This window comes from Cupressus sempervirens, chromosome 10 (genome assembly GCF_028749045.1).
Source record: "Cupressus sempervirens isolate cs-2001-9-10 chromosome 10, ASM2874904v1, whole genome shotgun sequence".
Taxonomy (NCBI): Eukaryota; Viridiplantae; Streptophyta; class Pinopsida; order Cupressales; family Cupressaceae; genus Cupressus; species Cupressus sempervirens.
The window spans coordinates 569,184,928-569,198,889 of NC_143127.1; the positions used below are offsets into that span (position 1 = coordinate 569,184,928).

At 36.1% G+C, this 13,962-nt stretch overlaps 1 protein-coding gene across 5 annotated transcripts in view; it reads left to right on the plus strand.

Moving 5' to 3' along the window:
• Positions 1 to 878: 878 nt before the first annotated feature.
• The window catches only part of LOC149535155 (immunoglobulin), a 141,916-nt gene continuing 128,832 nt past the window's right edge, over positions 879 to 13,962 (plus strand). The window contains exons 1-3 of one of the 5 annotated variants that reach the window (XM_089806840.1): positions 947 to 1,090; positions 2,637 to 2,837; positions 3,065 to 3,693. In XM_089806840.1, the coding sequence (XP_089662966.1) occupies positions 3,351 to 3,693 (343 nt within the window). In that variant the 5' untranslated portion in view covers positions 947 to 1,090; positions 2,637 to 2,837; positions 3,065 to 3,350. Of the gene's footprint in view, positions 1,091 to 2,636; positions 3,694 to 13,962 lie in introns of all 5 variants that reach the window. The other 4 variants (XM_089806839.1, XM_089806837.1, XM_089806838.1 and 1 more) reach the window with 4 other exon arrangements.

A 13,962-nucleotide genomic window follows, 5' to 3' on the forward strand; every position in this document is an offset into this window, starting at 1 on the left:
CTTGCTATGGTTCGCCTTCTAAGTTATCTAAAAAGAATCGAAAAAATGGAAGAGGATAGATGACCTAAAGTGGTCTTTAGTGACACACTATGTCAGCGAAAAAGGACATGGATGCAAGAAAACATCAAATGGATGAGTAAATGGAATATTCAATTCAATATGTGCCCCACAAATAATAAAGAAATAAAGGTCTTTGTCATGGAGAAATTCTACAAGAGAAATTGGAGAAGCGAGATCGAAAGGAAGAAATTATATTATATAAATCAGTTCAACCCCGCTTGTGATCAACTCCAAAAAGCATTCTTGGAGGGCTAAAATTCTTATTGCTCAGCTGAGAACCAACTCTCACCAACTTCGTTGTGAGACCGGACGTTGGAAGAGGCCAAAGGAGGCTTGGGAAGAAAGAATTTGCAGATTCTGCAATTCTAGGAAAGTGGAAACTGAACAACACTTTATTTTAGAATGTGAAGCCTACAAGAGTAGTAGAGATAAATTTGCGGACACTATATGTGACAGTTCTTGGCATAACCTATTCAACGAAGAGTACATTGAGCAATTGGGTGGACTCATCATCATCCTACACAAGCAACGAACATTGTTACTTAAGTCTGTTTGAGTTGTTTTGCTGTCCCATAGGCTATTTTTAGCCTCGTGGACGTAAATTTTTTATCTATCTATGTATCTATAGTGTGTTAGTCGCTGCCTTAGTCAAACTCCTTATTGGCAATACAATATTCCAGATCGTCATCAAGTTAGTAAATCGGTAAATATTTTTTTTTGCCTGTGGGAAAGAAAGTTTTTTAACCGGCGGGAGATCAATTTATTCTAGCCGGGGTTTCTATTTTAGAAATATAGGCCATCGGTTAATAATCAAACGCACAATCAATTTTTTTAATTGGAGCTCAATTATCGAGTGTAATAAAATCCCGATATTTTTTAATCTACTGTTTAGACATTGTGAAGAGACTGCAGCGGCAACTGTAAGGAGATTGGTTCATTCTTCTTATTTGAAAAAATCCCTTCTTCGATTGGGTATCAGAATATATTTTCTCATCGACATTGTTGAAAGCTTGAGATAATTTATGCAGAGGTAAGTCACTTGTCATGTTGTCAATTAGGCTTTTTGGCGAAACTGTATGTGGCTGGATCATTTTTTCTGTGTTTTGTTTCATTCTGTAACGATTGTGCTGTTATCTGTTAAATGAAGGCATTGGTTCTGTGCTTTTACATGGCTGTTTTCATTGATGATGTTATTGTAATACCCAGTGTTAGATCTCTATTTATTTCTTCACGGAGAGACACATGAAAGTGAGGCTGGAAATTAAGAGGAATGCGCTCTTCCAAATCACCTGGGCCAAATCTGCTTGGAGAAAAATGTGACAGAGATTGTTTTTCTCCGCGGCCATTAACAATCAAGATTTTTATCTTAGGGGTGCCGTGTAATTCTCGCAGAAACTATTGCAATTGCCATATGGGGCTGCAGATATTGCAATAATTGTTGCTTCCCGTGTTCCACTGCATTGATTACCAGACACAGGTCTGCTTGAACAGAATTATTCAGAGGAGATCCTACGAATTCTAGATTGACTCACACAATGTCGCATCCTCTAATTCCAACGTTAACAGCTCCAACATGAAATTTCACTAATGTAGCCAATTACTGGGTTTCCGACAAACCTAAGTTCTTGCACGGGCGCTCAACCTCAACCATCCCAATCATAAAATGCGAGCAGCTTCCCATCTTGGACAAATCCTTTAGAGCTACAAAATAATGGTCAAATATTTCTAATCCGACCAGAGCAACTCGCTCTTCTGAGAATTCATAATTATGACCTTGATTGTAGGTCAAAGAAGTGAAATATAAAATGATTGTAAGATTGCTTGTAAAACTTTGGTCAACAGAAGGAGCCTGCACTTGCTCTCCTATGCATATGCTCGATAGATTTTTTTTGAATAAAATAAAGCACCCAACACTTAGTCCACTCTTTTGTCAAAATTTTGCTCTGTTTTTGAATACTTGGTGAGGAACACGTTTGTTCTGAAGCAACTTGCATTTAACTGACGTTTACTTCTGTATGTGTTATATTTTACTTGCGCTAATTCTGCCTTTCTGTAAATTTTATAGCCAAGGAAGGTTATTTGAAGCAAATTTAAGATATTGAAGATTCATTGTCTTCTGTTTGAGTTTCTTTTCTGCTTTGCAAGTTATGTTCTATTGCATTGCATCCCCACTGCTTTATAGACCGTCCTGCTATTTGGTCCCATTGTTATTTTAGTATTCAAAATTTCAAATATGGTTTCTCTTATCATTTTTCTGTGCAATCTTACTTCTCCTAAAAGGGAATTTGGTGGAAGGTGGATTGTGTTTTTCCCGCTTTTGCAGAAGGGATATATCCTGTTTGTTGTTGCGGTAAAGCCAAGGCTTGAATGCCTGTTTTAAAGATTCCTATTCTTATATTGTTTTATGAAATGTGGAGTAGGACGCGAATATGCATAATTGCATTGGTGTGCCAGACTTTACTACATAGCTTTTCATGGTTCAGTTAATTTTTTTTTGAAATCTCTGTTACTTCTCTCATTATGTTAGAGTTTTTATTTGGTTTATGGTTGTATTTATTGTTTATCGTGTCTTGCAGGCGTGTTGAATTTTCTTGGCACAGATCTGTGTAATTTGGAAATCAATTTGATCCTTGATTTACTTAGTATGATACGGGAATGCTGAAAAGTGTTTAGATAAGATATGGTGATGCTAGATGCGGGAATGAGCTTTAAGAGATAGGAGAGTTCGGTCTGTAATGTACTTGGAGGTTTAGGCATTTGGGAGGCAGTTTTTATCTGTAATTCTCAACCACTGGTAATTTTAAATTGTAAAGAGTATATTGTAGTGGCAACTGTGACCTAATAAAGGTCAAAGCAATTGTGTTTCAGGCCTTATGCATCAAGAATGGAATGTTGCCTTTGTGTAAGCTCTTAGAAAGTTGTAACTATTTTAATTTTTGTTTAGTTTTAATTTAGACAATACATGTTTGGAGATGTTAAAGACAACTGAGCTGTCCCTTGAAAGGTGACAGGTGGAGATTAGTTTTCAGCAGTTACTTGTGGAATATATCTGAACCTTGGGTACCATGGTTTAAATTTTCTACGGTGTTCAGTTAATCCTCTTGACAAACATTGCTGATTAAATTTTCACGAGCATTGTACATGCTTATTCATTTACCTACAAGTTGGTTGACCACAACCCAACCTGCTATATTGAAAGTTATTCTAACTTTTAAAAGTATCGAGTTACTGAAAAAGGTAGTTTTTCTTTATTGAGAAGAAAAAGTGAATGAATATACAGAACTGAGACAATGTTATCTAGCATTCCACAAGTCTTCCCCTTTTTCAAAAAAGGACCTCCAGAAAGTACTTTTTCTACAAGTAGCAGTTTGGAAAATGAAAGTGTATCTGCTCCCACATTGAAAGTCAGCACAGATCGGGAAGCTTACAGGCCTGGAGACCTGATCATTGCCACAGTAGAAGTACACAATGCAAAGTGTTTAGTTGAAAGTGGTGGACAGACGGGGATTGGTGTAGATGTCAGAGATGCAGTTCAAATTGAAAAGATAATTGTTGAAGTAAAAGGGATTCAAAAGTTTGATACACAGTGGGTCATCACACAAAAACCATCACCAGGATCAAAGCAAAGACGTGGTAAGATATACATCCATGTTTCTTCTGATCTTATTTTTTCTTAGAAATTATGATCGTTGTTATTCTGGGTGACAGTAAAGTTTGTTATTGGAAGAAACAAAAGAAGAATATTGAAAAATAGCATAATATATTCAATAATATTGGCCTTGCTGTTCATTATTTTTGTTGTTCTCTGAATTCTCTATATAGAGAGAAATTTAACATTGGGTTTATGATGTTATTAATGTCCACTTGTAATATCTTCATGATGTCCTTTGCAGCTATCTTGTGAAAATTTCTCCTTTAGTTGTGGGTGTTGAAACATACCCAATAACATGATGAATCAAAATCAGCCTCCGAATTTGCAATGCTTTGAGGGTCTACATTTAGTACTAGCATTTTGATGACTTCCTTTAGATCTGTCTCCTTTAACTTGTGCAAAATTTCATGATCTATCTTTATTTTGTTATGTTATCTCAAGAAATTCTTTTCGCTTTTATTCTCCTTGGCAGTTTTCATGTTATTTGCCCCAAACAATTCTGTCAAATGATTTCCTTAAATTACTGGTGTGTATGATTGTTGTGTTTTGATCTACATTTGATTTTTTTTGGCTTCTTCATTTCTCTAAAAACATTGTATTTTATGGTATGGATGTGCATGATGGAGGTCTAGCTCACAAGAGAATTGTGTTTAAATCTTTGTGAACAGCAATTCTAGAAAGTTAGAAACAAGTAGGCTGGAATATTAAAATTGAAAAACTAAATGCAAATTATACTATCTCAAAAGGATTACAAAACTTTGAATGAGAAATAAATAAAAAAGCTAACTGGAACTACTAAGTGAATAATAGTTTGATTGTGGACAAAAGAAGCCTGGAATAGCACTTTGTCCAATAAATTATAATATAAAATCAGAAATAACTTTCTAATAAGATAAATCTTACTAGAACAGATCCACATTATAATGTTCCATTTTACGTCTCTTAGGATAAAAGTCTTAAAAATAAGAAATCCTCAAAAAGCGCATTTAACCAAAAATAAAGGCAGCTTAAGATATATACTTAGTAACCCCACTGAATGGCCCTAACACTGAAGCATCATTCTGGATGATTGGAAGCTTTGAAGAAATTCATAAACCTTGAATTCACCTTGTACATCTACTCAATCCATCTGAAGTATTTGTAACTGTAGTACCTATCTATTCCCTAAAATTGATGCCTCTAATTCTATGCCTTTTTGTACTTTCTGATCGTGTATCACAATTCTGCTTAGCTCATGCATATTGCTTGCATGTTGAGCATTCCCATATTCATCTTTTATTAACTGCAAAAACTCTTGAACCTCATCCAGATCAATTGCTGTACAATTTTTATCAACATACTTAAATAAAGTGTAACCTAATCAACCTAAATGAAAGAGTAACCAAAAAACTGGAAACAAGCTTTTCTACTCCATTCAATTTGTTTTTCTGTTTATAGAAAATAGGGTGGCTTCATCTGGTGTGCTCATAAGAATTTTTTATTGCTCCTTACTTGTATATATCAGTTTTCCCATCTCTGTGATTTCATCTTACTTCCATTGCTTTGGATATCAAAGCAAATAACTTACCCAACACCTTGGTACCTTGCTAGCATATATCATCCATCCACTGCTTTGTATTTTTCCTGCTTGTGACTAACTGATGTAATCACCTTTTTCTCGTTAGTGTTTAGATTTTGAGTTACAATCCTTGTACGGCCAGTGATGGGCTGCAAGTGGCAATCTATGAGTCTTGAGAGTTGCTTAATTTCAGCTTTACAGGCTGCCTTGTTTTCATTGTCCCCGATGACTCTTTTTTATTGCTCTCATTGAACATGTTTACGTTTTTTAATATGTACTGATCCCCAAATCAATCATGGCTATCGAAAAGTCAGCTGGATTAGCATCTTATGTATCTTGTGGAGTAACATCTTTCTGCACAATCAACTTCCAACCTGAAGCTCCCTTGATTCTGGATTTTTGCACAGGCTTCTATTTGCTTGTTTCTTCAATGACGGTTAAAAGTGTAGAGAAGTTGATTTGGTAATGAGATTTTCTTTTTCTTGTATCCATGGATTTCGGGCACTTCAAAGCATCTTTTCCTCTTTCCTTCATTTTGTGAATATCTCTAGTGGAAGAGGAAATGCCAATGGTGGGGGATAGTTTAGGATAGAAAAGAAGATGAGCATGGGATGACGGAACTTGGAAATGAGTTTGAAACAAGAATTGATATTAATGCAACTTTGATTCAAGATGGCATTGGCTTTTCCTTGATTTGAAGTGCTTTCTGTATTTGCCCCTTTTTTTAAGTTCAAGGTTGTCGATTTATGTTATTTGTCACAAAGTAAGGAGGAAAAGTTTTATACTCATCATTTGAAAGGTCTATGGGCACAATCATGATATAATCTTTGTTTCTAATTGTTGTGACCTTTTCACACCACTCCATTGCAAATGGGGGACCTCGTACATTTTTGTCCACTTGGTCATTTGCTATTGTGTTCGTAGTATTTTGGTGTAGTTTATCAAAGTTTCTAGTGTTTGGATGGACAATTATTTGTGATAAGTCTAGAGTCAAGTGCCATTTGACTTTGGCTCTGAGCAAAGAAGTTCTGTTATTAAGAGGACAATGGAACCTAGCTAAGTATGGAAAAGGAAACAAATCTTTCAATGAAGTTTTAAGTGCTTTGACAAACTTGCTATTTTTAGTAATATCTATATTTAGTAAGTTCCACTATGTCCCCGTTTGGTCTAATTTTAAGCTCAGAGCAACTATATAAGATTCAGAGTATTTCACAAAATAAAAGACTCAAGAACATCTAGAAACTTGAAATTCCTTCTCCATTCGGGCCCAACCATCATTAGAAACCAGAGATTGTAAAAAATCTGTATCAAATAGTTCATCGTTCCAGCCTGAAATAACATATTCCTTCAAGGTATTGTCGCTAGGTTCTTTGGGCTCTTCATTGTCACTAGTAGCAGTAGTAAAATTCTCAACATTACTAGAAATGTGTAAGTCTTCCATCACCTTTTCAAGCTGGGTTATTTCAGCAGGATCTAGCATGCCTTTGAACTGATCCAAATACTGGAAGGCCTTGACCTCTTCTCTGTGAATAAGCAGCATACCATCTTGAACTAACATCATAAATTGAGCCATAGAGATCTCTAAGGAAAGAGAAACCCGTGACATGACTAAAAAGTGGGTGAGTTTACATGTAAACACAGTAAGTCCTTTGTCTTTTTGCTGAAAGACCTCCTCATTTCTCACTTTCCAAAGGAACCACAAGATCTCACAAGTAAGAACAGACCAAAATTCAAGTTTCTAGATGTTTTTGAGTCTTTTATTTTGTGATATACTGGGAACCTTATATAGTTGCTCTGAGCTTGTCATACTCCTTATACTCCCATTTTGGATATGATATGTAATCAATTGTATAGCATATCCTGATAAAATTTCACTCCAAGAAAGACCTGGTTTTGCATTCCACCCAATTGGATTTCTTAAAAAGATTGACCAAACTGTAATGACAAAATCACATTGAAAAAAGACATGTTTAAAAGATTCAATTGAATCACAATCTTGCAATGCCTAGGACTAAGACCCAAGGATTTGTTGGAAACTTATTCAACACTCCCCTCTAGATTCATGACAAGGGCTTAATTGCCTCCTATGTACTATAAGTTGAGTGGTTGTATTGGGCATTGAGAGATCAGTCTTTGGGTGCAACGTCAACCCCACTCCAACAATTGGTATCAGAGCTTGGTCATAGGTTCAAATCCTCAGACCCTCGGGTAACGCTAAGGGGGAGATTGTTGGAAATTTATTCAATGCTCCCCTCAGGATTTGTGACAAGGGCTTAACCGCCTCTTGTGTACTATAAGTTGAGTGGTTGTATTAGGCATTGAGAGATTGGTCTTTTGGTGCAATGACAACCCCACTCCAACAGGATTCCATATTGGAGCCTAAAGCAAGCTTTTTAAGTAACAATAACCACCTAAAGCATAACTTCTTTGGTTCAACTTTTGACTCCCAAAAATACTGAAAAAAGAAGCACCAATCAGAAAAAGGAGAGCAAAAACCCCAGCCTTGGATCCTCTTTGGTAGATATCCGGATCTGATACAAGCATATTATAGATTTGCTTTGGCGTTACTTCATTAAGCATTGTACATCATCTGTTTGAGGAAACTATCTGAATCAATTACCTTAGAAAAGTTACAGTTGCCCAGTGCTTTAATGATCAATGTATAAGTTTTCTTGTGAGTTTAAGGGATGCCAAACATGTCTCTAATTTCCTCCCAGGTTCACAACCGATTATTAATCATAAAGTCACTGATTAATGAAATACCAAGATCATTCCAATTCTTGGCTGAACAATTTGTGTAAGTGCCAATAGTTTCCCATTTAAATACAAATTCCACCAAACTAACCTATCCAAGACAATATAAGATGGAGAAGAACCAACAACAGCTCTGACTGGAAGGAATATCTTTGCATGGGTACAGGGTAGCAAAAACATTGGAGCCAAAATTCTTAAATTTTAAAATCCCCCATCAATATGTCACACAACTGAATGTTCTTTCAATTTTTATCCTTGAAAATACTGGAGCATTGAATATTATGTCTAATAAGAACATTCCAATGCTTTTTGCCATGGATAGCCTTTAATATCCCCTTAGAAGCAAGAGAAATAACATGCTTTTTGAGATTCTTCAATCCCAAGCCTCCATATTGTTTGGGTTTACAACACCAATTTCAATTCACATAGTGCCTTTTTTTGTTTCCCATCCCATCAGACCACAAAAAATCTCTCAAAATCTTTTCAATCTTGTCCCTTTGTTAATTTGCCAACAATCAAGTAGAGGCAATATAGAGATGATGAGAGGACAACACCTTTTGAACAACTTGAATCCTTCCAGCTAGAGAAAGGTGACGTGTTTGCCATTTAATATTTTTTTTCTCAATTTTATCAAAAACCCATTGCCACATGTCTTTGGTTGAAGGATTAATAGCAAAAGGGATACCAAGGTATCTAACAATATCATTTGGGCCTTTCCATTGCCAACCCATTGCTTGAATCCAATTAGTGGGGGAGTCAGACCAGCCCAAGACAGGATTTATGTGGGGCAACTTTAGCCAGTGAAGCTAAACAAAAGAATTCAAGTCTATTCAAGGTATTAGAGAAATTTCTTTCTTCTAATTCTAGGAACAAAGCAGTTTCATCAACAAACTGAGAGTTTAGTAGGGTGTCTTCATTAGGAAGGAGAAGACCTTTCACAGGAGGACCAAAAGAGGGGTCTCTAAGGATATAAAATAATGCATCAGCAACTATCACAAAAAGGGAAGGGGCAGCCCTGTCTAATTGACCTCCCAAGAGGGTTTGGATCAGTAAGATTGCCATTCACATCAATAACTGTAGAGGAATCTCTGAACAACACCTTAATCCAACTGCAGAAGAAATCAGGGAAACCAAATGCTTTAAGCATTCTAATAACAAATGGCCACTCCATTCTGTCATATGCTCTTTCAAAATCAAGCAAAATATTGCCACATTCTGATTGTTCTTATTAGCCCAATGCATTGATTCCCAATTTGTTATTAAATACTCCAAACTGTACCTTCCCTTAATAAATCCTGTTTCTGTAACTGAGATGAACCTATCAAGCATGTCCTCAATTCTTTTGCTAGCAACTTTGCAATGATCTTAAGAAAGGTTTAGCAATGTAATTGATCTCCAATTCTTAATTTGAGATTTATCACCAGCTTAATTATTCCTTTATTGATATTCACACGTAAAGTTCCTCTGCTAAAAGAATCTTCATACAATGCCAAGAGACCACTGGATATCCAATCTATATTAGTTTTGTAAAACTCAGCAGGAAGTCCATCAATTCCCGGAGATTTATTTTTGGCTAAGGAGTTAATAGGCCATTTAATTTCTTCTAGAGTGATAGGCTTATCGAGCCTTATAAAATCTTCATGTGAAACTTTTTTGGGAATCAATTGAAGACATTTATCAAGAGCCTCATGATTGACATGGGTCATTTCAGAAGAAAGAAGCTGAGAGTAATAGTAAAAAACGCTCATTTCACAGTTTCCAGATCAGAAGTATAGTCATCATTAATATGAATGCTTTCAATAAGCTCCTTGTTTTTAGCTTTAATGATATTAAAAAATTACTTAGATCCTCTATCTCCTTCAAGAATCTGATTCAATTTGGACCTAATCCTTTGACCTTGAATCTTGTAATTTTGTATCTTCCTCAGTGAGTTTTTAGTCTTGATTGGAGTAGTCTATAACTCTTAAGTCTTCAATTCTAATCTGAAGTTCCTTTTCTATCATGTTAAGGTTAGCTTGAGTCCCAGTTTTTTCAATATTCATGTCCATGCTCCTTTTTTGAGCTACTATTTGAAAGATTTTTTGCCATGATTGAACCAAACCTTCCCAAGTTTCTCTTGGTTGTGTATTTTGGCTAGTTATTTTAAATAGATAAGTCACCTGCTGAAGTGCACCAATTGTATCTTGATCCTTAAGTAGAGGCAAATTTAACTTAAAGGGTCTGCACATAGTCTTTCTAGGAGCTGGTTCTTCATTCTGAAAACAAATATTAGCAGAGATAGGAGAATGATCTGAGAGAGAGGCTGGATTAACAAAGATAGGAGAGTGGCCAGGTTCAGACTGGAAGCGAAAGAAATTAGACTTAACATAGATTCTGTCAAGCCGGCAATATACCCTTTGGGATCCCTTTTTGGTTACTACACCAAGTGTACCAAATGTCTTGGAAATCAGCTTTCCTGATTTCTAAAGGATCTAATCCATTAAATCTTCTCTTAAGTTGATTCCAGAAGAATAGTTCATTACCATTCCAACTAAAAGAGTTACCTCCCACGTTATTTTCTCTATATTTAACCATGGTTAGGAACGGTTAGGATGACCTTAGAGCTAGGAATGGCGCTATTGAGAGGAGGAATTAACTCAGAGTCAAACAAAGGGTTGGCGACTGTAACAAATTCTTCCTCAAGGGGAGGAGAGACAACCTTATTAGTATCAATTTCTTGTGGCTTTGTAGGCACTGTGCTAGATTCAGAGTAAATAGAATTTGCATCTGTTATCCTTTCAGAACTAGGGACTTTACCAACATTACCTTTTAAAACATCAAAGTTGGCAATTTGATTTCTAATTAATTCTGGACAATCTTTCCTGGCATGCCCATTTTTTTTGCAATGAAAACAAGCACCTAAGTTACCAAGTAAGGATATATTCCATGAAAAAACATCACAATCAATGGTAAGAGATACATCTGAAAATGAAATTCCTGGTACAAGTGCTACCAGAACCCTAGCATTCAAATGAGTAAGAGTAGTTTTTGATTGTTCAATTTGTAGAACATAGCCGATAGGCTTTAACTACTGATGAATAAAGCGCCAAAATTCTACATTCAGTCTTGTTATTTCAACCCAATTAGGTGAAGCCCTAGCAGAGACTTCCTCAACATTTCCAATAGGAGACCATGGAAAGGCTCAAAAGAGGGATTTACCCACATTCCAGAACTTTTCATTAAGAATTCTTTCCTGCGTATTGTGGGTTTTAACAAAAGGCACAAAAAAACCTTTTTGAATCATCCGACGGAACAAAACATTAACTATCCATTCATCGAAAAATTTATGGGAAGGTAGAAAATCTTTATCTAAACAAGTAAAAAACACTGCAATATTCTTGAACCACGATTGTTTTACCCTAATGGCTCTTGCCATATCCTCATTCGACGAGAGAGAAAGGGTCTTCAGTTTATGGGATGAAGACTTAGCTTCCTCCTCTCCTCCACCTTCATCAGTTGTGGCATGTACTCTACCTCCAAGTCCACTTCCATCGGTTGGGTGTCCGTCATTTTGACTTCCATTTGAAAAACCTTTGCAAATTTTCCCAGAAAACTAGGCTGTAGGCGGTTAATTCTTCAATGACAACGATGTTATAGGATGGCTTATTACTTACATTCGTTGTCGTCTTTTGTGAAACATCTTGAACACTGGCACTATTTATATTTCTGTCCTCATTCATCATATTTGCAGAAAGCTCTCCTCCTCTATCTTTCATAATTTTGATCATCATATCTCCCATGAGTGATCTAGGGTGGGGGAATAATTGCAAGGTGAGGGTTAACAAAGTGTAGAAAGGGAAGACGAAGATGCACTAAAACAAACCAGGGCAAAAAATAAAAACAATAAAACACTCAGCCCACAAACAAGGACAGGCAAGTAAAAGGCCACAAAATAACACAAAAAAAAAATGAAGAGTAAGGACACCAAGTTAAGAATTAAAGGCAACAAGCACATCGAAACTATTAACAAGTAGTTGGTAAAATATTCAACCAATTAATAAATGAGCAAGACACTCATTTATAATTTACACACACAATGATTCCATTATGAAAAGATTGTCGTTATCAGAAACATTCTAATAATGGAAGAACATTTACAATATTAGAAACATTTTAGTACTTACAATATTAAAAATTTTGACCATAAAAATAATAAAAAATAGAATACTAAGGAGATATTGTTGTAATACCCTCCCTCAATGGTCAATTTGTCTACGACACCAAGGAGCTTGTAGAACTTAACCAACTTCTTTGGAAGTAGGGACTTAGTGAGAATATCAACAGTCTAGTCCGCTGTAGGAACATATAGCAAATCTATGAATCCATCTTTTACCAATGGATGGATAAAGTGACAATGAATGTCAATATGCTTGGTTCGCTCATGGAAGGCTTAATTTTTGGCAAGTTTGAGGACCCCTTTGATTACCACAAAAGAGGGGTGAAGGGTTTGCTTGAGACATATGGATGTCGAAAAGCATCCTTCAAAGCTAGATTGCCTCACAACCTGCTTTGACTCTTCTCTGCTATTCAGTTTCGTTGAGGAAAGAGATATGACTTGCTGCTTCTTGCTAGTCCAAGTGATAACACCTATGCCCAAATTGAAGACATAACTGGAAGTGGACTTTTTGTCATCTACAGAGCCTCCCCAATCCGAGTTTGTGTAGTTGATGAGTCAAGGATCTTTAGTTTGTCCATATAGGATACTAAATTTTGGAGTTCTCTTGACATAGTGCAAGATGCACTTCTTTGCAATCCAATGGTCTAAACTAGGAGTTGTCATGAAGCAAGATTTGTAACTCATTGCAAATCAGATCAGGTATAGTGACAGTGAGACAGATCAAATTGCCCACTAGTTACCTGAATGTGAATTTATAATCAAAATGAGAACTAGAGTTGGTTGACAATTTTAGACCCAACTGCATAGGTGTAGATGGAAGTTTTTAGACATGCATTTTGAATTTGTCAAGCAGAGCCTCTACATACTTAGACTAAGAGATGGAGATGGCATGTGATTGCTGCAAACCTTGACACTTAGGTTGGATATTAGAAGCCTAAGGTTGGTTTTGTCAAAAGACTAGCATAAATTTTGTATGATTTCTTCAACCAAAGATGGTGAATTGCCAGTGACTTTAGTGCCAGAAGTCTTGACATATAGATTCAAATATGAAGCACTCCTATAGAAACCATGAAATGTGAGTTACTTATCAATAGATGGTAAATAAGCAGAAGGATGACTTTAGTGCCAAAAGTCTTGACATATAGATTCAAATATGAAGGACTCCTATAGAAACCATGAAATGTGAGTTACTTATCAATTTTCATTTATCATGCTTAAGGAACCTATTTGAGGCCATAGAGTGCTTTCACTAGTTTAAGTACATGATGTTCTTTACCAACAACCTTGAATCTAGGAGGTTGTGACATGTAAACCTCTTCCTCTGACTCATCATTTAGGAAGGAACTATTGACATCCATTTGATGAACCTTCTGACTACATTGATTGACCATGGCTAGGACTAAATTGATGGGGCTCATCTTTGCTTTCGGAGCAAAGGTGTCCTTATGTTACCCGTGTTTTAGTCTTGTCAAATTTTGCTCAAATGTTCAAATTGCTAAATCTTTATTGAGTCGTTGAACGTCGAACTTGAATTTTGAAGTTCAAAGTTCAAAGTCGTATAGGGTTCATGCTCCCCTCATTGTCACCTTCCCATATGCCTAGCAGTTACTCCGCTTGCCCTATGAACTTGAAGTGCTGAATTGTGAAGTTCAAGTTCATCCCACATTGTGCACAAAAATTATGGACATGTCACATTGTTCATTTTCTATTGTGGCACAATGGATGGTAATATCTCGCACTGAACCTGAATCTCGAACCTCATTTTCCATGGTTCAAAGTTCA